Below are 21,566 nucleotides of genomic sequence, written 5' to 3'. Positions count from 1 at the left end.
CTGGCCCGGGCGCGCCGCCCTGGAGCCGGCCCGGCCGGGCACCGCGAGGCTGCAGCAGGCGCGGCCGCCCGAGGGCGGGCGCGGGGGCGGCGCCGCCCCGCGGGGAAGGGCGGCTCGAGCAGCGGGGCCGGCGCCGGCGGGCTTAAGACCGCTCTGGCGCGGCCGCGCTCGGGCCGGGGGCGGCCCCAGGCGGCGCGGCGCGGCGCGGGGCGGGGCGGGGCGAGGCGAGGCGGGGCGGGCCTCCTGGGCCGGGCCGGGCTTGTCAACAGCCAGAGCCGCGCGGGCGAGGAGCGGGGCGGCAGCGGCGGAGGTCTCCGGGCGCCGCACTGGGCCAGCGGCCTCCAGGCCCCTGCGGCCGCTCCGCGCGCCGAGCGAGCGGCCCCCGACGCGCCCCCGACAGCGCGCTGGGCTGGGCAGGCGGCGCCCCGCGCAGGGGGCCGGCGCCGGCCCCGCGGCTGGCTGCAGCCCTCCCGGGAGCCAGGATGCCCCCGGGACCAGCCCCGGCGGCCCTCGGAGCGTAGCGCTGCGGCCCCGTCAGCTCCGGGCCCGGGCGCCTGCCGGGACGAGGCAGGAGGCGCGAGCACCACGCAGACCTCGCCCGCAAGCCGCCGATCCGCGCAGGGAGAAGCCCCAGCCCGCCGGGCGCCATGCGGGCTCGCCGGGCCGGGGCGCCTTAGGCCCTCGCTGGCCCCGCAGCAAGGCCGACGCCTCCAGCCCGGCCGCCGAGCCCCCGGGGCGCTCGCTGCCGTGCCTGGCCGGCCGCCCCCCCCCCGGCGCCGAATGACCCGGGCCCCTCTGGCCGGGCGGCTGCGCCGGGCGGGCTGGGAGCGCGGCGGCAGGGTCTGCCTGGCAGGGCCCCCGTGCCCTAGCCCGCAGCTGCGACCCGGCACGGCGATGGCCTGCTAGCAGCTGGCTCGGCGGCCCCGGCAGCCTGGGCGGCTCCTTCGCCGGGAGAGCTGCCGCTGAGCTGCCCCTTGGCGCCATCCGCCTCGGCTGGCTGCGACCATGAGCGGAGGGAAGAAGAAGAGCGGCTTCAAGATCACCAGCGTCACCTCCGACTACGCGCAGAAGGAGGCTTCGCCAGGCGCAGAGGCCACGGGGGCCTCGAGCCCCGCGGCCCCCCGGGGGCGGGTCGCTGCCGAGGAGGCGGACGCCCTGGAGGACGATGGCCCCCGGGCCAACGGAGGAGGCCCCATGCCCCGGAACGGGCCCTTGGCCCCCGACTCCCCGGGGGCGGCCCCCACTTCGCAGGGCCCGGCCAGCGTGGCCGGCTCTCGGTTCCGCGTGGTGAAACTGGACCAGGGCTCGGGAGAGCCGTACAAACGCGGCCGCTGGACTTGCCGGGATTTCTACGAGCAGGAGGCCGACCCCCACACGGTGGGGCGGCTGGTGGATTCGGCGCGGCACCCCCACTCCCTGGATTCCCGGCTGGAGGTGTCTGGGCTCCTGACCACACCGCCGAGTCCCTTCAGCCCCCAGCCACACCGCCGAGGGGCCTACCTGCACTCCCAGCTGGTGGTGCCGGCCCCAGGGCCCTCTGGCCACCAGGCCCGCTCCCTGGGGGGCGGCTTGCCTGTGCTCCTCCGCCCCAGCCGGACTCCCCCCAGCCCTGGGCCCCTCCGGAGCCCCCTGGCAGCGGCCGACGGGCCGCCAGCTGCTGGGGAAGGCGCCCGAGGCCCCGGCCCACCCAGCACCATCCAGGCCCTGCTGCTGGAGGAGCATTTGCTGCCAAAGAGCGTCACGCAGCTGATCCAGAGGGGGACGGAGGAGCGGCGCCAGGTGAGCGCTCTGCTCGGGCGCGGTGCCCTCGCGAGCACCAGGAGGGTGAGCCCCCAAGGGTCTCCGCTCACTTGGCTCACCCAGGCCCCTCTGTTTCCCAGCCAGGAGCTGGGAACCCCCTGAGCCGAAGCGGAGCCTGTAGGAGGGGCCTGGGCCTGGCAGCCTCCCCAAATGCCCCCCACGGGAGCCAGGCTGCCAGGGCTCCCACGCCCTGGCTGTGAACGTGCCGCTGCCCTTGCTGTGCTGCTCCCAGCTGCGCTGACTGCTCCCGCTGTGCCTGGGGCGGTGGGCGGGAGCTGCGGCCAAGCGAGGGCTGTGTCTGGAGCCGAGGAGTCGAACCCCGGCCCCTTCCCTGAGGCACTCCAGTGCTCCAGCCCCCTCGCCTTTCAGGCACAGAGGGGCCCCAGCTTCTGAAGAGGGGGCCGTTTGCGAGTGGGGCGCCCGATGCGCCCGGCGGGGTGGACCGTTCTCCGCAAAGGCCAAGGTTATTATCGGGGTGTGGGGTAGAGGCCACACAGGCCCGTGGTGGGGAGGGGGCAGTGGATTTTGGCAGCATGCCGCTGCCGCACCTGTGGTGGCCGCCACCGCGCATCAGGCCGATCCAGCTCTCGCTGGCGGAGGAGTCCGCCCAGTCGCACCTCTCCCTCCCCAGAACAAGGAGCCATTGATGACTTTATTCGGGGCTGAGGAGGAAGGAAGGAGCCAGACCCCTGGGCCCGTTGGGAGCAAGACCCTCAGAAGGGCAGTGGGACGGAACTTCTGGTGGGGGGGGCGAGGGGAGGTGCCTTGCGCCTCACTAGGCTCCGCCCGATGCCCACCCCCCAGTAGCCCTCTTCCTAGAAATCCCGCTCTGTCTGTTCCCTCCTGCGGAAGACACAGAAGTCCCTTGTTTCCACCTCATCCGCCCCTGACACTCCTTGGATGACAGCCCCAGGGACCCTGGGCCTCTACCCTCGCCAGCCGCATGTCGTCGCTCCCTTAACCGCCGTCCTCTGGTCGCCCCACGAGGAGGGGGGGCAGGGGGAGCCTCGGCCCCCCAGCCCTGCCCTGGTGCCCCCTCATGAGGGTGGCCCTGGCTGAGGCGGCGCTCTTTCTCCCTCCTGCCAGGTCTTGCCAAGAGTGTCCCGCTCACGCCCGTCCTCCCCGGCTCCTCCGCTTTTCCGAGATGCAAGCCCCAGCCGGAGAACCTCAGACCCCTTTGGCGCTGCCCGCTTCAGCCTGGCACGGTCCATGTTTGGCATGGGGGGGGGTCACGACAGCGATGACGACAGGTAGGTGGGGGTGCCTGTGTGGCCATGTGCCGGGGGGGGGGCCAAGCCCAGGCGGCAGAGAGCTGTGTGGGGGGGAGCGGGAGGCTGGTGGACCCGCCCTGTGGCCCAGGGAGGCAAGACCTGGGGGGAGGGGGCCTTCTCCAGCAGCTTCTCCCTGCGCCCCCCCCCCGCTCTTGGCCCACTCCTCCCTCTGCAGCTCAAGGGGCGGCCGGTCCCGGGCCGGTCCCAGCAGCTGAGTCCCTTCTGGTGCACGGGGAGTGTTGCGGGGGCTGGAGTGGCAGGCCAGCTCCTCGGACAGGGAGTGTGCGCCCCGGCACCAAGCCTGGGGCAGGCTGCCTGCTCACCTGTCACTGGTGGGGAAGGATCCCCCCACTCCGCATCTCAGGCGATGGGTGTCAGGCCTGTGGCCTGGAAGGCTGAACCCTCTGCGATCTGCATGCATGTGGGGGGGGGAACTGTGGTTACTCACTGGGCAGAGGGAACTGCACTCTGCACATGCTCAGAGGCACCCTAACCTATGTGAGGGGGCTGAGCCTTGTCCCTGGAGGTGGCTCCTTGCTAAGCATTGGTTTGGGCGAAGGTCTGGGAACTGCCTTCAGCTGTGGGGGGAAGTTTTCAGACTTGGGTAAGAGGAAGGAAACCGGACGGATGGAGGTGTCCTCAGAAGGAGAGGATGTGTCCAAATGTGCTTTCAAGTGCTGGGAGGAGAGGAGGGGCGGGGAGGGAGCATTTCCCCAGCTGCCATAGGACAGAATAACACCTCCCCCTGAGATGCCACAGCAGTGACACAACACCCTATGCTAAGAAGGGTTAGGATTTGAGACTCGCTCCCTAAACCACAACAGCCTTCCTCTGTGACTGGAGCAATCTGCACAAAGCAGTCACGTTTGTGCATGGTTGCTTCTTAATATTGTTTGTTCTGGGGCCAGACAACTGTGGCTTCTTTCTGGCCCCAGTGACCTGCGTGTTGGGAGAGGAGACTTATGGGGCCCCGCTAGAGGGAAATGTAGGGGCAATGTCTGTGGTGGGGGAGGAAGGAGGGAAGCTGAGGAGCTGGGCGAATTTCCAAAGTCTTGATCCCACGCCTTCCCCATCTCTGGTGTCTATGCTTTCTGCTCAAAGGGATTTTTGCAGCCATGAGGACTAGGAACATACTTTAAAAAGCAGGGATTCTTGGGCTTTCAAGAAAGCCAGCCACAGTCTCTGCTGAACAGCCTGAAAAGAGCAGTTGCTAAGCCCCCCCCCCAAACCCCCACGTCTCAGAGTGCTGCTGCCTCCTGGGTAGGTGAGGCATGTGGTACTTCTGTGCCACTTGGCTATTTCCGTCTTGGCTCTGGGAATTTGCCAGGCCTCACTGTGGGGTTGGAGGGATCTATTTCAAGCATGACCCTCTGCCAGCTCTGCCCAAGCACCCTTTGCGGCCAAGCCTGCCTCTCACGTCGCCTCTCCGAGCCTGGAGCGGTGGGGAAGCCGCTCCCCGGCTCTCGCGTGTCCAAAGGCAGGCCGAAGGCCTCCGAGCCTTTTCTTCCCCTCCCCCTGCCTTGCCACCGCCCGGGCACCGTGCCCTGTGGCTGCTGGCCCCCAAGCCCAGCTGCTATGGAGGTGTCGGATTCTGTGTGTGCTTGCAGCATTGGAAAACAGCAACCTGGCCCCGCAACCCTGTCAGGCGGTCCAGGAACACAGGATAGTCTTGGGGTGGGGAGGCGCGTCTGTGCTTTTACCCCAAACGACTGGAAAGAGCTGTCCTTGCCTCCCCATGGCTTGTCCTAGCGCAGAGGGTGGGAAACCAATGGACGGGAGAGCGCTGCTAAGGAAGAAGTGGCCTGTAACCTGGAGTGATCAATAAATCAGCACGGGAAGATGGGGCGGGGGGCTGCCATTGCCTAGTGTTCCAGGTTAAAAGCAAAATAAGGGGGCCCTTACAGCTGCAGTATGGGGGGCATCTCAAGATAAGTGGCAGCGCTCTCCCCCCGCCCCTGTTGAGCCAGTACCAGAAGCAGTCTGCCTACGTGCACCAGTTGCTGAGGAACATGGGTGGGAAGGTGCTCATGCCCTCGTGTCCCGCTTGTGGGTTCCCCGAGGTGGGCCGCTGTGTGAGCAGGATGCTGGACTAGATGGGGCCTTGGTCCGACCCGGCATCAGGGCTCTTCCCATGTTCTTAGGAGCACAACCCTGAGCTCGGTTCCTGTGCACGCCCCCCCGCCGTGCCCACAACTGATCATCTGCGTGCCTGCCGAGTCCGTGCCTGCCCACCCGCAGGGCCACGCCTCCTCCTGCGCCCCTCCCTTGGCAGGCGTCCCTTCGTGCCCCGCCAGCAGGGGCCTTCCCCAGCGTGTGGGAAAGGGCGCGCTGCATTTGTGAGCCTCCCTTCCTGTGCGCGGGGCAGGGCAAAACGTTCTTCCTGTCCCACTCCAGGGACCCCCGCGACCCCCCGGGGAGAGAGTGGCTGGCTGAGTGGGGCTTCGCACCCGGGTCTCCAGCACTCTAGCTGCTGCCCCACACAGTCCCGTTTTCAGCCCCTCCCCCCCGCGCGTCTTTCCTTGTGCGGAGCACACGTGTCGCCTCCGGCACCTCTGAGCAGCAGTCTTCACACGCCAGACTGCTTAAGCTGGCAGACGCGACAAGAGGCACCAGACTCAGGCGCATGCCCATTTTCATGTGGCTCCCCCCACCCAGCATCTGCAGCAGAAGAGCCAGGAAGGTGAAAGGGTTGCGCTGGGCCCCGACAGCCCCGCCTGCAGTGCTGTCCGCAGCCCTGAGGCAGCCCCCCGGCAGCCCCCCTCCAAGAGAGCAGGGGTGTGACACATCAGGACGACCCCCCCCGGAGGGGAGCCCAGGGGAGTGTGGGCCCAGCCCCACGAGGAGAGGAGGCTGGTTCGTGCCGGCAGCCGCCACATTCCTCCAGGGATTCGATTCTGCTATTCTTGGCCGCGCTTGTGCCGTGCTTGTGCATGTGTCTGGCTGCACGAAGGCCGGAACGAAGTAGTGAAGCGGCCAGCGCGGCGGGCGGCTGGGGGCAGGGCACTGGGGTGGGACGACTCCCGGCAGGCGGCTCTTCCCCAGGCCAGCCCTGGGCGGGAGGCTCAGCAGGCATGGCACAGCACAGCAGGCCTGGAAGAGTCAGCCCCAGCCCCTAGGACAAATCCTCCGGAGGGTGGGGCGGAGCAGGAACGAAAGGGCAGGGGACAGGCGGGGGGGGGGGTGGGAGCAGGCCTGGGCTGAGTGGCAGGCGCCTGTGAATGCCCACATGCGGGTGGGGGGGGCTTTGCAGCAGCCTTGCTCCCTCCTGCCAGCTGCTCCGAATCTGCGCCCGGGGCAAAGGAGGCTCCCTTCCCCTGCCACACCCAACCAGCAGGGCTGGTTCTTATGCTCACACAGTTCACGCGCCACTGACCCCCCTCCCCGCCCCAGGCAGTGCCCAGGCTTGGGATTAACCCCTGGGAGGCCAGGTGCCCCGGGTCACCTCCATCCCAGCCGCCTTCAGCCAGGCCTCTCTGGCCCTGTGAGGCCCTTGCTGAGCAGCACAGCTGCCAGGAAAGATGTCTTTTGGTGGGATCAAATCCCATCAGATTGGCGAGCTTTGGATTTAAACTGAGCTCTTTGCCAGGGAGAGAAGGTTGGCTTCTTCAGAGGAGAGGCATGCAGGGGCTGCTTTTCCTGGAAGCCCCACTGTCTGGCTTCTCCCCCTAGTTCCATGCCTGTGCTTACTCAGTGAGGAGGGAATGCACACTCTGTGCATACTCAGAGGCACTTTTCTACTTTGCATGTTCTAGGCCAGGGTTCTGTGGATGTTCCATGAACATGCGCATGCACACAGGGCCCTAAGGGTGCTGCCTTCTTGCACCAGCCAGATGGCATGAATGGCAAAGTGCCAGGGACCTGCCTTCTGGCTTTGTGTCAGCGGGAGGAGGAGGAATGACGGAGGTCCAGGCTGCGAGGATGGGGGCTCACGAGGGGGCAGCATGCTTCCTCTTTGCACAGGTGTTGGGAAGCAACCTAAAAGAGACCTGGGTGTCCAGCTCTACCCCCCCCCCCGAGGAGTGGGCTGGCTCTTAGCACCCCAAAGCCACCAGGCCCCTATGGCTGCACAGACGATGTCTCCTAGTAGGCCTCAATGCCCTGCCCTGGGCATCCCGGCACAAGTGCCCCCTCTCCGTCCACACCTTTCCCCATGGCTGGGCTGGACCCCCGGGTCCTCCCCCTCCCCCTCTGGGAGCACCTGGTGCTGGGTTATGTAATGCCTTCATGCCTTCGGGCTCTGTTCCCAGTTTCCGCAGTGACGTCCTGGCCCCCGGCATTCCCCCTCCCTGCCTGGAACTGGCATCAGCAGAGGGCAGCAAGTTTATAAAGGCCCCTTTGTGCCCCCCCCCCAGCCCGCCAGGCTCGCCACAGCCGAGCCAAGAACACGGCCGGGGAGGAGGGAAGCCGAGGCCAGGAACGTGCTCTGTCCCTCTGAGGGGGCTTTCCAGGGCACGGGTCCTTTGGGGGCGGGGGCGCTTGGGGGCGGGGAGCAGGCGGAAGTCGGGCAGCCCATGGGAGCTTCTGGATGTGCGCCTGCAGCGGATGTCGCTGCTGCTGTGCTGGCTGCATTCCCATCGTGGTGGCGGAGTCCAGAGGGGGGCGGGTGAGGCGGGGGTGGACACACAAGCGCGCGCGCACACAGAGCTTGGCCAATGGGAGTGAATGAGAGGGGGCCGCAAGCCGGGCACAGAGATGGCTATTTATGCTGAGCCAGGGAGCACCTCTGGGCATCTCTGCACACGGTGCCCGCGCGTCCAGCCGGGACTTGTGCCGGAGCAGCCCTCCAGTGGCCTCCTGTCTCTGCGCGCACCTAGGAGGAAGACCCCATAGGGAAGAAGTGGTGGGGCAGGGCCATGTAGGACCCAGGACCAGAAGAGGACCAGCCCTGTGCTCTGGGGAGGAAGAAGCACAGCGCCGGAGGGGAGGGGAGGGGAGGGGAGGGCCCCACCAGTGGGCTGCTGCAGACCCGGAATTGAGCCTGGCGCCGAGCCAAAGTTCCCAGGAGATCAGGAGACTGGCGAGAGAGCAGGGCCTGGGGCACCAGGCCATCCCTGACCCCCGAAGAGCAGGGCCCGAGGGGCCTGGAGGAGAGCCCATGTCGCTGGATCGCCTGGGGGGGTCTGTCAAGTCCATGGTGCACGCCTTCGAGTCCCAGTGGGAGCCCCGGGGCTGCGGCTGCTGCTTGCTCCCCGCCGCAGGGGACCCCCATCGCTCTCGGCAGCGGTGCTGCACCTCCCCAGCCCTTTCCAGGGATCCGTCCCCTGCCTGGACCAGGCCCAGGGAGGCCCCCGAAGGCCACGGGAAGCTGGATGGACGAGAGAAAGGGCCGGACAAAGCCCTGGTCTCCCTCCTGCTTGTCCTCCACAGGTAGTGGGGGGGGGTCTGGGCAGGGGCAGTGTGTGCGTGGGGGAGAGGGAGGGAATGCCTACGGCAATAGACTAAATGGGAATGGCGGGGGGCAGCTTTCTGCACCACTGGGAGTGAGCGTGGCCCAGGTGCACAAGAATATTGGGCCTGGAGCCAGGGAGACCCAGGCTTAAGTCCCCACTCAGCCATGCAGCTCACTGGGTGATCTCTCTGCCTTACCAACCTCGCAGGGTTGCTATGAGGGTAGATGGGGGGAGGGGCACACAAGCACACCCCTGTGCACTCTTGAGAGGACGGTAACAGCCAATATGGCGAAGGGCCGGGGGCAGTTGAGAGGAAGGCTGAGCATGAGATTGGAGGGTGTCCCAAACGGGCCACAGGTGCAGACGGGGTGCTGGACTGGCTGGCCAGCCTTGTGTTCCTTTGGTGGGCTGGCATTTCAGAGATTGCTTAGGAACAAGCTCGGAGTGGAAGGCCTTTTTTGGCCGAGGGGGGTGGGTGGGGGGGAAATTCTCGGAATAAACATGCGGCTGGGCCCCGGGTCCAAAGAGGCCTGTGGCTGATTCCATGCGCCACGGGGGCTTTGTGTTAGTGCCCCTGAAGGGGTGGCCTCATGCAGCTTGCTTTTGAAACTCTGGGATTCTCAAAATATGGTGATGGGTGATGGTCTGCTGTTCCTTTGATCTCTGTATTGCCTCATAGCCAAAGCGCTCTGGGTGGCTCACAAGGGAAATTAACCCCCAGACCCACACAGACGGGTCCAAACTCTGGGTGCTGGTTTTGCATGATGCTTCATGCCTAAAGCAAGGGTTGGTGTCACACCTGCAGCTGCACGCTCTCAGCCGGGGAGCCTTTCTTTGCCAAACTCATCAGGTGCATATACCTCAGTGGTACGTGAAAGGCACTCCGCACATGTTCAGAGTCACTCATTACGTTTTCAAAAGGCTGGGAACTGAAGGCATGGGTTTGGGGGGCTCTGCAAGAATGTGCAGGAAGGCGGGGGAATCATTCCGGGGATTGTGCCCAACGCAGCCAGGTTTCGGGTCCTCGGGCATTTGGTTTGCAGGGGGCTGTGGGGGGCCCTGAGGGAGCTGAGCTGGGGCAGGGAAGCCTTGCCAAAGCAGGCCCCAGGCGGTGGCCGTGGCGGGGGTGTGGAAGGCAGGTGGGTCCTGCTCAGGCTCTTAATCTGCCCGTCCATCTCTTTCTCACAGCGGAACCAACAGCAGCATGATTGCCATAGACAACAAGATCGAACAAGCCATGGTGAGTCAAGGGAGGGGCAGTGCGTGCCCTGCAGGCTGGCGCGGCAGCGGTGGCAGTGGCATTGCCGAGAGCGTGGAACTTGGCCTCGGCGTGCGCCTGGTGCTCCAAAGGCAGGGATGGACAAAACGGCGGGCCACACAGCAGCCCTGACCCTCCCTGAGCAGCGGCGGCCACTGCAGGAGGCCTTGTGGCCATCTTTGGCCCCCTGCAGGACAGTTTTAATCCCCCCTCCCCACTTTTTGTTTTTGTCGAGGTCGTGGTTTTTATTGATTCCGGTTTGCCCCCCTGCTCGGATCCCCAAAGCCCACCCCCAGCACGCAAATGATCCCTGCAGCTGCTGCTGAAATCGGTCCTGCTGCACCTGCTCCGAGGTCTCCTGTCCTTCACATCCTCCAGGGCTTTGCCCTGGTGCTTAAAAAACAGCCTCGTGTCTATCTGCGCTGTGTCCGGGGAAGGGGTTGGAGAAGTAGCCGGTGCACTTGTGTTGGCCAGAGGGGGTCTTCGGGGTCTTCCAGGAAAGGTGGGCTGGAAGGTGTTGGACAGCCAGCAGCAGCCAAGTGACCAGCAGCTCGGTCTCATGTCTGGAGATCCGGGGTCAAAGAGCAACACCTTTTGCAGGGTTGCTGTGAGGGCGAATGTGGCGATCGCAACGCATGTTCCAAGCTCGAGTGAGAAACAGCTGCCGTGGACGAGGGAGGGGCCCCGGTCCTGGGCTCCCGCGTGCCTCACGGTGCCCGTTCTGTCTGCCCTCTCCCTCTAGGATTTGGTGAAGAGCCACCTGATGTTCGCCGTGCGGGAGGAGGTGGAGGTCCTGAGGGAGCAGATCAAGGAGCTGTCAGAGCGCAACGCCTCGCTGGAGCAGGAGAACGCCCTCCTGCGCTCCCTGGCCGACGCGGAGCAGCTGGCCCGGCTTCAGGCCCAGCTCCATGCTGCCCGGCCCCCCTCCAGTGGAACCGCCTGACCCCAGCAGTCAGGTTGGGCTAGGCTGACACTACGGGGTGTGTATTGGGGAGAGGGTGCTCACTAATGGATTCCCGCAGATGTGAATGGGGTGGGCAGCTGGAGGGGGGTGCACGTGGGTGTGTGAAACTGCCTCTTGGGACGCGGGAGGAGGGAGGGAGGGAGGGTTCTACTAACCACAGCACGTGCCTTCAGTGGGTGGAATCTAAACTTGGATTTACCCCCCAGCTCTGGGCGGGGGAATGGGAGCTTTACGGAAGACATGATACACAGCTGGGGAGGGGAGATGGCAGGTTTGTGGTCTTTGTGGAAGAAGCCACCCACAGACCGGGGTGATCCCCAGTCTGGCCAGATGTCCCACCCCCTGCCAGTCTTTTGGGGAGTTCTGCAATTATCCCATAGGAAGGGGTGGGTGGGGGTGTTTCAAGGGGCCACAGACACGATTGGCAAGTAGGGTGAGGTGTGCAGGCCGGGGGTGGACAGAGCTGGCAATAATTTTATATTAAAGTCACTTTTGCAGTATTTCAGGTTATTAAAGTACAAAACTGCTAATGCTGCTCTGTGTGGTGTGTGATTATCTGGGTGCTCCAGGAAACCTACTGGGGTTTAAGGAAGGGCTGCTTTGCCATGCAGCTCCCAACAGGCTGTGCGAGCATCAAAGGCCACTCAGTCCAGCTCCTTCCCCTGCCCACCAGCACACAAACACAGGCTGCAAGGTGGACTGGCCACATCCCCCCCCCCCCCGGACAGGCCTCTTGATCCGTGCAGGAGTGCCCAGAGGCAAGAGCAGGTGCAGCACTGGCAGGGAAGGTGTTTTTTGAGCATTGCAGTTGACTCGAGCAAGTGAGGCAAGCCGGACGCTACACAAGGAGAGACCACCTTTCCTCTCCATGGGGCGGGTTCCTTCCTGCACCTGAAACGCAACCACCGGCCAGCTTGCCAGCAGCACCTTGCCCCATGAGGCAGCCACTGAATATCAGGACAGTAGAAGGCTCTCCAGATCTGCAGCTACTTTCCAGCTTTGCCGCGGGGGGCCTGCATCTCCATGCTGGATGAGGGAGGGCTTCGAGCATCAGCAGAACATGGACTGATGCCACAAAGAACAGAGGCAGGGTGACAAGGGCTATTGTTCTGCTGCTCCCGCCTCCCCCTTCCTCCACAGGATCGCAGTGTTCCCACAGGGCTGGGACAAACAGTGCCACTGAGGACACCCCCCCCCCCTTCTGCTGGAATGAAAAGCACCATGTTTGGGATGTTGTGTTGTGGGGCAGTCCAGTTCAGGGTTTGGCAAAGCCTGCACAGGAAAGGACCCAGTGAGCACTCTGTGCGAGGCAGAGTCCCTGAGGCAGATCTGCAATCTGGCACCAGGGTCCGCCCTAAATAACCCCCATCCCAGGGAGCACAGATTGTAGAGTTACCACCTCTGAGAAGACGAAAAGCTGTATAGTGTCACCCTGCGCCGTCTGGGCTGCCACAGTTGCTGGTCAGCTGCCTCTTCTGTGCCCAGAGCCCACAGTTTGGAGCACTGTATACCGTAGCGAGAGGGACAGGACGACAGACTGTGCTTGGTGAATGAACCAGGCCATAGATGCTGTCCAGGAAGGCAGAATCTCCCAGGGCTACAAACCCCCCCGACTTGGCGTTAGAAACACCCCTTCCCAGCTCCAGATATGATGACTTAGTAGGTCAGCAACCTGATCCACGGGAAGTGTCCCTGGCTCACACGGCCCCCTGGGCCAATCTCTCCAGCGACAGGCTGGCTCCAGCCAAGCGGGCGCACAAGGGCAGGGCTGAGGGGCCAATGCCAGAGCCCCCCACTCAGGCAGAAGTTCCCCTCCCCATCTTGGGTTTGTTCCTTGACTTTGTCCATATTGGTCCACGGAAGCTTCCAACTGTGGTGTCCCTGGCAACTGCTCCCTAGCAACCCCCTGTCTCCCATGGATCCTTATGTGAACATCATGGAGCTGTCTGGCTTCTTGCTGTTACTGGCCTGGTGCCCAGTGAATGAGGCCCAGCTGAGGCGGCAGCGGGTCAGCGAACTGGGCCCGGTGCAGGAAGACATGCTGGAGCCGACCTGCTCCCTCGGGCACAGAGACCAAGCGCCCACCAGCCCAGATTGCCCGTTCCCGCTGCTGCCCTGGGCTTTGCTCTTGGCCCTCTCTGGCTCGCTAGTCTTTTACCTCGTGTTCTCGAAAGGGCAAGGGGTGAGTCTGAGCGCACGAGAGCCACGGGGCCAGGTCGGAGCGGCTGCCTCTCCAGCTGCAGAGCCATCCTGGCCGCAACCGGCCTGCAGGCGCCCTCCCCAGGGTTGAGTCTTGCCTCACTTGTCTCCGGACACGGGGCTGCCCCCTGGCTCCCCGCAGGCAGCCTCCTCTGCCAGGTGTTTGTTGAGCTCTGTTCAGAAACTATTTATGCTGGCCGCTATCGCAACCGCCTGTGGCAATGAATCCCCTGGGTAAATTATACATTGTCTGCAGAAGTACTTCTTTTTGTTTGCCTTTAACCTGCTGCCTATCAATTTTAGCAGATGACCCAAGTTTGTGTGTGGTTAGAGAGGCGGGGTGAATATATTTCCCTCGCTTTCTCTCTCCTCAGCCTCCGAGATCTCCTTCACATCCCCCGTCACCCAGGGCTGGGAGAGCAAGCAGTTTAAACCAGCCTTCCCCGACCTGTTGCCCCCCAGATGTGTTGGACTACAACTCCCCCCTGGCTGGCGCATGCTGGGAGTTGTAGTCCAACACATCTGGGGGCACCCGTTGGGGAAGGCTGATTTGTTCATGAGGGAGATGGTCCTTATCCAGGTGTTGTTCAGTCGTTAAGTCGTGTCCGACTCTTCATGACCCCATGGACCATAGCATGCCAGGCCTTCCTATACATTCCAGGTTCCGAAACAATATTGTTCTTTACAGCATCGGATTTTCCTTTCACCACCAGACACATCCACAGCTGAGTGTCCTTTCGGCTTGGGCCCAGCCGCTTCACTCTTTCTGGCGCTACTTGGAAATCCCCTCTGGTCTTCCCCAGTAGTATATTGGACACCTTCCGACCTGAGGGGCTCATCTTCTGGCGTCATATCTTTTAGCCTTGTGAGAGGTTCCATGGGGTTTTCTTGGCAAGAATACTGGAGTGGGTTGCCATTTCCTTCTCCAGCGGGCCACATTTTGTCAGAACTCTCCGCCATGACCTGTCTGTCTTGGGTGGCCCTGCACGGCATAGCTCATGGCTTCACTGAGTTACGCAAGCCCCTTCGCCACAAATCCCTGATTATTTTCATTGGCCTTTCCTGCCCTTTCCCAGCTTTACAGTGTACTTCCTGCAGGTGAAGGATGCAGACAGGGATGGGACAGTGGGGGTGGGGGGGTAAAGATACATCCCCTGCCTGTTCATTGCCTCCTCTAGGGCAGCCTTCAGGAAGCACTGGGGCAGTCAGTGTGGTGGTGGGAAACGCTGTTAATGGGAAATGGGGAATTGGGGGGTGCAATCTATGGAATGGCATTAGCAGGTTTCTCAGGGGGATGCAACCAGCACCTTGTCTCTAGAGAGAGGTGCTCGGCCTGAAAGTTGCCAGTCAATCCTGCCTGGAAGTTGCACCAGGAAGAACTTCCTCCTGACCCCAGCTACATGGGGGTCTGTTTGGGACTACTCTGTGGTGAGAAGGTACTCCGCACAGGCTCAGAACAAAAAGTCCCTTTTTGTCTCACATGTTGCAGGAGTGGGCTGTGGCACTGAAAAATAGGCTATGGCCCCTGGCTCAGATCACACCTTGGTTGAAAGACAGGCGCATTCTGCACATGTTCAGAGGCACACAAGAGGTACTCTCTGTGTTATTAATTATTCCTCATGTTCCAGAGCTGAGCCCTTGCATTCCTCCTGGGTTAAACTTTGGCGAAGCCAGAACCAACGCTCGGCTATGGACCCAAAGGACATCTCTGCCCATCAATCCCAGAATGCCCAGTGTCTCTGCTGTCCCATGTACCTTGTGTGTGTGTGTGTGTGTGTGTGTGTGTGGCAAAGTCTGTGGTTCCACATGCAGGGAGCAGATGCTGGCTCGGACCCGGATGTCCTGCTGGAGGAGGCCTTGCTGCGCGATGTCTCTGGCGTCCTCCATGTCATCCGCCACCGGCTATGGCAGATTGTGCAGGACAGAAGGAAACACAAGCGCAGCGCCTTCGGCACAAAAGCAGCCTGGAAAGCCACTGAGGAGCAGTGCCCAACCGCTGGATCAGAGCGGGACATGATCTACTGCGTGGGATGCGGAGGGAAGAGATCTGTTCTGGGAGAGGAGTTATGTTGATGAGGAATAAAAGGGGAACAGAGAAAAACAGCCACTTGTCATGTTGTGTGTTTCCAGCTTGCACCCCAAGCCCTCCTCCTCCTATGTAGTAATAACAACAACCGAACAACAACAACAATAGTAGCGATAATAATAAAATTTATGTCACTTTCTACTGTAAAAAGTAGTCTCGCAGCAATTTATGCATAAAAAGGAAAGTTTCCTCCTGTGCAAGCACGGAGTCATTGCTGACAGAAATCCATAGTTAATAGAGCAGAAAAAAACCAAAAACAATATAAACCATACCCAGCACAATAATATAAACACAGTAAAAACCTAATCTAAAAACAATACAAGATGTGCTCCTCCACAAATACACAAAATCTCCCCCCCAACCCCTCACAGCTAGAATGAACATCACAAAAACAGCCCACAACAATTGGGCCGTAAGTCATGTCCACATGCCTGGAAAAATAAGCCCGTCTTTGCCTGGTATTGAAAAGACGATGGTGTCGGCACCAGGAGAGCTTCCTTACAGAGAAGATTCCATAAACGTGGGGTTATCAAACAAAGGCCTGTTCCAGAACTGACACCTGCCAAGGTCCTTTCAGAGGGGGCACATGGAGAACAGGCCTCTGAAGCCGACCACAGGGACTGGGCAGGCTCCAGCTGGGAGAGGGGGTCCTAGAAGTCTTGGGGTCCTGAGCCATGTAGGGTTTTATAGCATAAAACCAGTACTTTGAATCTGGCCCGGAAACAAATTGGCAAACAGTGCGGGTGAGCCAGTACCAGTCTTGTTCACATCGCCTAGTCCCAGTCAACAACCTGCAAGCCGAATTTTACACTAGCTGCAGTTCCCGAACCGATTTCAAGGACCCCCCTGATGTACAATGCATTGCAGTAATCTAACCTAAAGGTTACCAGAGCATGGACCCAGCCAGACAGGGTTGCGACTGGGCTACCAACCAAAACGGGTAGAAGGTGCTCCGGGTTATGGAGGCCACCTGAGCCTCCAGCGGCAGTGATGGATCCAGGAGTGCCCCCAAGCTGCGTGCCTGCTCCTTCAGGGGGAGTGTGACCCCCATTCAGAACTGGCTGCACTCCCCCCATCTCATATTCAATCCACAGATGAAAACAGGGCCGCTCCACACCGACGTAACTGCCTTTTGTTAGTACTAAGGAGCACGATCCAAGATCCCTCTGATTACAGGTTGCTGAAGGCTCTACTTTGTCTGCAGTATGTATTTATTTACTCCGCAAAAGCCTGTCCTCCTCCTCTGGTTTAAAAACAAACACAATTGTCTTCTTTGGGTTAGGTATACTAGAACAGTATCATTGTTCTACAGTCTGTCGTCGACTGCTCCAAATAAACCGCACCAGCTGCAGCAGCATCTGACATATGCTGGCTGCGCGCTGAGGCCTTCATGTCCTGGCAGAAGCATTCAGACCACCCACGCCACGCTGGCTTGGGGTGATGCGCTTGGTCTGCTTTCCGAAAGCTCTCCAAAGAGACTGCGCTGTTGCAGAATAAACACCAAGCCCCCCCCCCCCCCGATATTCATACGCGGAGTTGCCCATTCGGCTTCCATTCCTCCGACAAGGCCGCTTGAGCGCCTAGGCCGCCGTGCTTCTGCCGCCCTTGCAGTGGCCCACTGGCCTTCTTCTCAGCTTAAGCAGCCCACCTGCAGAGGGGCATCGTAGCCGCTTCCTTTCCTGCCTCGGTCTTCTCTCGCTTACCTTCTTTTCCCTGTGTGAAACTGAACGCTCAGCGGCCTCAAACCAGGCCAAGATGGTGGCCGAGAGCGGGGTAAGGGGAAGCAAAATATTCCCCAAGCGAAGGGATGCTTGGCTTCGGCATTATTTTGTGGCAAGAGCCTTTAAAAACGGAAGCCACCTCGTGACGGAGGGGCGACGCTGGATATCTACCACCGTTGGGGATTACTTGTTGTTTTTGCCGGCTTTAACTGGCCGTGCGTCGTCTAAATGTCCACGTGCTGTTGGCCGCTGAGGGGCACCGAAGGCCACGATCTTAAGCACGCTTCGACAGGGAAGCGCCCTGCCACCCCCGGCGCCCCGCCAGCCGCGCGGCGAGCTCGCGGGCTGCCTTCGGCCCCAGCACACACAGGGCCGCGGGTGGCGCCTGGGGGCTGCGCGGGGACGCCCCGGGAGCCCGCCGAGCTCGGGGAGCGCGCCCCCGGCGAGCCCCGCAGGCCTCGGCCTCTTCGCCCGCCGCGCCGCGCCGCTGCGCCCGCTGCGGAGGCGGCGCGGCGGCAGCCCCGCAGGCGGCGCGACCCCGGCCGCGGCGGCCGTCGCCTCAGGGGCCCCGCGGGGCGCTCTGCGCCCGCCGCCGCACTCCGAGAGCCAGTTCCTCCGCGCGCCTGGCCTTCTCACAGGAAGCTGCCCGAGAGGCGCGCGCGCGCGGGCACGGCACCCGCGGCCGGGGCGCTGCCGACGCGCGGCGGGAGCCGACGCCGCGGAGCAGACGGGGCGGCGGCCTCGGCGCCAAAGCGCCGGACTCTCCGCGCCGGCTGCGCGCGTGCGCATGACACCGGCGTTCACCCTTCAGGTCCAAGGACCAGCGTTGCGAAGGGGCGGACTACATGTCCCATGATGCCCAGCGTGGGCGGCGGGCCGGCGGGGAAAACGTTCGAGGCCTCCGTGCGGGAGGGGGCGGGCGTCTGCGCTTGCGCGTGGCTCGAAGGGGGTGATGGAGCGCGCATGCGCCTTCCGCGCTCCTTTCCCGGCGGCCCTCGGGAGGTCCTGTCTGGGTCGGCCGGCCCGCGCGCTCCCCCCGCCAACGGCCGCCGCGCGAACGCGGGCGCTTCTCCCCCGACCCCGCCGCGCTGCGAGAGGGGGCCGAAGGCCCTCCCTGGCCCCGCCCCTTTCTGCGACCCCTCCCCGCCGGCGCCGGGAGATGTGATGAGGAGCCCGGAGCGGGTGAGTCACGTGGGGCGGGGCACGCTCGTCCGGTCACGCGGGCGGAGGGGCGCGGGAGGAGGGGCGGGCTTGGGTGCGTGTTCGTGTGTGTCATGTGAGAACACGGCGCTTGAAGGGGGCTGCCGTGGATGGCCGAGCCCGCGCGTGCCCCGGGAGGAGGTCCCGAGCTGGCGGGGAGGGTTGTTCCGCGTCAGGCTGCGCCTTGAAATGCCTCCCTATGTTTAAAGGCAGCTCCCTGCAAGGAGAAGACTAGCGCCTCAGGGGGAAGGGCACGAGCTTTGCGCTGGCTGCGTGTATATGTCCCTCGCTTTTCTACTTGCGGTGGTAGGTCTTTTGCCACCTTATTCTGTTGCATGCGTGGCGTAGGTTGCATTGAAGGTTGCCAGCAAGTCACACTGGGGATTCTCCGAGCTGGTGTGCACAGCGCAGCTGGGGGGGATCTGATGCCAACGTTTCATCTGGATTGTGCCACCTCGGGAGTGGGGCTTGTGAGGGAGCATTAAAACCTGCAAGTGGGAAAGGAACATCTTAGGGCAAATGCTACGTTAGCTTTTCTTCGATGTGTTGGAGTACGACTCCCATAATCCCTCAGCCAGCACAGGTGGACCCACAAAACCACCATCCAGTCACAGAGCGCACCTGCCTCCGTGGACTGAACCAGAAAAATAATGGATCCGCCACTCGTGGCACAGCCACAGAGCAAAAGCTTGATCCAAGGCAAGGATTGTCATGATTTTTACAAGAAACATACCCCCAAACACCATCATATCACAGAGCACATCCGCCTCCACTGACTGAACCACAAAGATCATGGCTCTGCCACTTGTTGGCACCACCACAGCACAAAAACATGGATTAGAGGCAGGGATCTGCAGGGATCCTCATGATTTTTACAGGGAAGATCCCCCAAACCGCAATCTAATCACAGACTACATCTTCCTCTACAGACTGGACTGTGAAAATCACAGATCGGCCACTTGGGGACACAGCCATGGCACAAAAACATGGATCTGAGGCAAAGATCCTCTTGATTTCATATATTTTTTACAGAGCAAATCCCTCAAATCACAATCAAATCACAGACCACATCTGCCTCCATGGACTAAACCAGAAAAATCGGATCATCTGCTCATGGGCACAGCCCTGGGACAAAAATATGCATCTGAGGCAGGGATCCTCATGATTTTTACAGGGAAAGGCCCTTCAGACACCATCATATCGCAGAACGCATCTATGCACAGGGAATGAGTGACAAAACACACAGATTTGGGGCTTCATCGCACCGACATGTTATAAAACCATGGATAAGATGCACAATTCAATATGGATCCTCTGATTTTTACATGCCCCCCCGCCCCATCAAATTATGGAACTCACCTTTGTCCAAGAATGCTCATTAAGAATCCCAGATCGCCTCCTTCCCAGCAGATTCCAGATGGTCTGCTTCACCTCAAATGGTGTGAACCATTTATGTGAGGCATGGACCCTGATGGATCATTTGGATTTTAGATGTAGTACATCCAAACTCATAGCTGAATCACAAAGCAAGTCCATGTCAGTGGCATGGATCTTATATTTCTCAGATCCAGGATGGCAAGAAAAAAAAAATGGATTCAAGATGCAGTTCCTTATGGGTCCTCTGGATTTTAATATGGTGTTCCCACAAATCCACCATTACATCACAGATCACATCCATGGCCACAGAGCAAAGTATTAAAATTATTGATCCTGTACTTCATGGAGCAAGCATGATGTAAAAACATGAATCCATAACAATCACCCTCCCATGCTTCATGGAACCACCATGGCATAAAAACATGGATTTGGGCATGGGTCCTATGGATTTTTTTTTTTTTACAGAAGATGCCACCAAAATAACCAGCTAATCACATATCATTTCTGTGCCCATGGACTGCATTATGAAAATCATGGATCCACTAATTTGTGGTGCTGCCATGCTGCAAAACATGGATCTGAGGCATGAATACTCATGATTCCCCTGGATTTTGAGGGGGGGGTGCCTCCAAAATCACCATCAAATCACAGATCATGTCTGTGTCTAGGGACTGAACCATAGAAATCCAGAACTTCATGGTGCAACTATGGTGAAAAGTTTGGGTCTGAGTTCTGGATCTTCATGGATGTTCCGGATTTCTGTGTAGGATCCCCCACTATCAAATCACATCTCTGTGAAGCTCACCATAAAAATCATGGATCTTTCGTTTCATGGCTCCTCCATTGCACGAAAGTGTGGAGTCTCGTTATACTCACAGCATCACAAATTAACCACATGGGGGTTAATTTCACAATTCTTGAAAGATCATACTGAAAAAAAGTATGGATACAACACTTCAGTTTGATGTACAGACTCTTATGGTTTTTATACACAGACCACAAAACCCTTTTCTAAACCATCTCGTTGGACTAATCCATAACATTTCCAACTCCCACCATTCTCTTCCTTCAGTATCTTCTCATTCCTAAAACCTCTACTCAATTGCCATTGTCTTTTTTCTATTGCCTAAAGGCCCCTCACGCTTCACAACCATTTCCCTTTCCTGCAGCGTGGTGCGTGTTCTATACTATATGCTGTGTGATACACACATCAGTGTCTGCCAATGCTGGTAGTTGGGAAACAGAGTGTGATGACTTGACTTCAGGACATGGGATGGGGTGGAATGCCATGGAATGCATACAAAGGCCTAGGGACCAGGATATTGACTTCCTTTTACATTTAGAGGGTTTGTTTTGGTGGCAGCAGTTAAAGATTTTATAGGTGAGGCAGCAAGTGAGGTCTCATTGTAAATGTTATTACAAATCATGGCAGAGAGTTCCATAGACCCGAGTGAGTAATAATAACAACAACAATAACAATAAATGTTCATTCCTGTCATAATTGTATGGTTCAGTTCACAAACTGCATCCACCTGGGATCCAGAACAAACTTCTCCTAAGTGGTACTTTAAAAATGGTCTGTGTATGTACACAGAAGCCCCTCCTCTCCATTTTCTCTTCACAACAACCCTGTGAGGTAGGTTAGGCTGAGAGTCAGTGACTGGCCTAAAGTCACCAAATGGGCTTCATGGCCGAGTGGGGACTAGAACCTCAATCTCCCAAGTCCCAGTCCAACACTCTAACCACTATACCACACTATTATCTCTCTGTCTCCCCACCCCCAACCCCACCCTCCAAAAGAAGTTAAGGTAGAGGAGGAAAGCTGACTCCATCCTGCTTGGGGATCATAGAATCATAGAATAGTAGGGTGGGAAGGGGCCTACAAGGCCATCGAGTCCAACCCCCTGCTCAATGCAGGAATCCAAGTCAGAGCATCCCTGACGGATGGCTCCTCTTGAACGCCTCCAGTGTGGGAGAGCCCACCACCTCCCTAGGTAATGGGTTCCATTGTCGTATTGCTCTGACAGTCAGGACGTGTTTCCTGATGTTCAGCCGGAATCTGGCTTCCTGTCACTTGAGCCCATTGTTCCATGTCCTGCACTCTGGGATGATCGAGAAGAGATCCTGGCCTTCCTCTCTGGGACAGCCTTTCAAGTCCTTGAAGAGCGCTATCCTGTCTCCCCTCAGTCTTCTCGAGGCTAAACATGCCCAGTTCTTTCAGTCTCTCTTCACAGGGCTTTGTTTCCAGTCCCCTGATCATCTTTGTTGCCCTCCTCTGAACCCTCTCCAGCTTGTCTGCA

The 21,566-nt window shown here is 60.2% G+C and overlaps 1 protein-coding gene across 3 annotated transcripts; it reads left to right on the top strand.

Annotated features, from left to right (window-relative positions):
* Positions 1–271: 271 nt before the first annotated feature.
* On the top strand, positions 272–15,113 carry TSC22D4 (TSC22 domain family member 4). Of its 3 annotated transcripts, none has more exons than XM_084806882.1 (5): positions 272–1,779; positions 2,887–3,050; positions 9,650–9,701; positions 10,462–10,699; positions 14,511–15,113. In XM_084806882.1, exons 1-4 carry the CDS (start codon positions 1,006–1,008, stop codon positions 10,660–10,662), a joined length of 1,191 nt encoding a protein of 396 aa, XP_084663008.1. In that variant the 5' UTR covers positions 272–1,005; the 3' UTR covers positions 10,663–10,699; positions 14,511–15,113. The 3 variants fall into 3 exon arrangements, with proteins under 3 accessions (XP_084663008.1, XP_084663009.1, XP_084663007.1); XM_084806883.1 differs by having other exon boundaries at positions 14,695–14,978; XM_084806881.1 differs by lacking the exon at positions 14,511–15,113 and having other exon boundaries at positions 10,462–11,219.
* Positions 15,114–21,566: the final 6,453 nt, after the last annotated feature.

This window comes from Heloderma suspectum, chromosome 6 (genome assembly GCF_057233095.1).
Source record: "Heloderma suspectum isolate Gila_16-S chromosome 6, 16-S_ref, whole genome shotgun sequence".
NCBI classification, from domain to species: domain Eukaryota; kingdom Metazoa; phylum Chordata; class Lepidosauria; order Squamata; family Helodermatidae; genus Heloderma; species Heloderma suspectum.
Note: the sequence above shows the minus strand (reverse complement) of the source record. Positions and strands in the feature narration are given on the sequence as shown.

Bases quoted from the DNA above. Each gene is read 5' to 3' on its own strand.
- TSC22D4 (XM_084806882.1), top strand. From the start codon at position 1,006: ATGAGCGGAGGGAAGAAGAAGAGCGGCTTCAAGATCACCAGCGTCACC. The intron at 3,051-9,649 runs GTAGGTGGGGGT...TCTTTCTCACAG, and splicing joins CACGACAGCGATGACGACAG to CGGAACCAACAGCAGCATGA. The intron at 9,702-10,461 runs GTGAGTCAAGGG...CTCTCCCTCTAG, and splicing joins ACAAGATCGAACAAGCCATG to GATTTGGTGAAGAGCCACCT.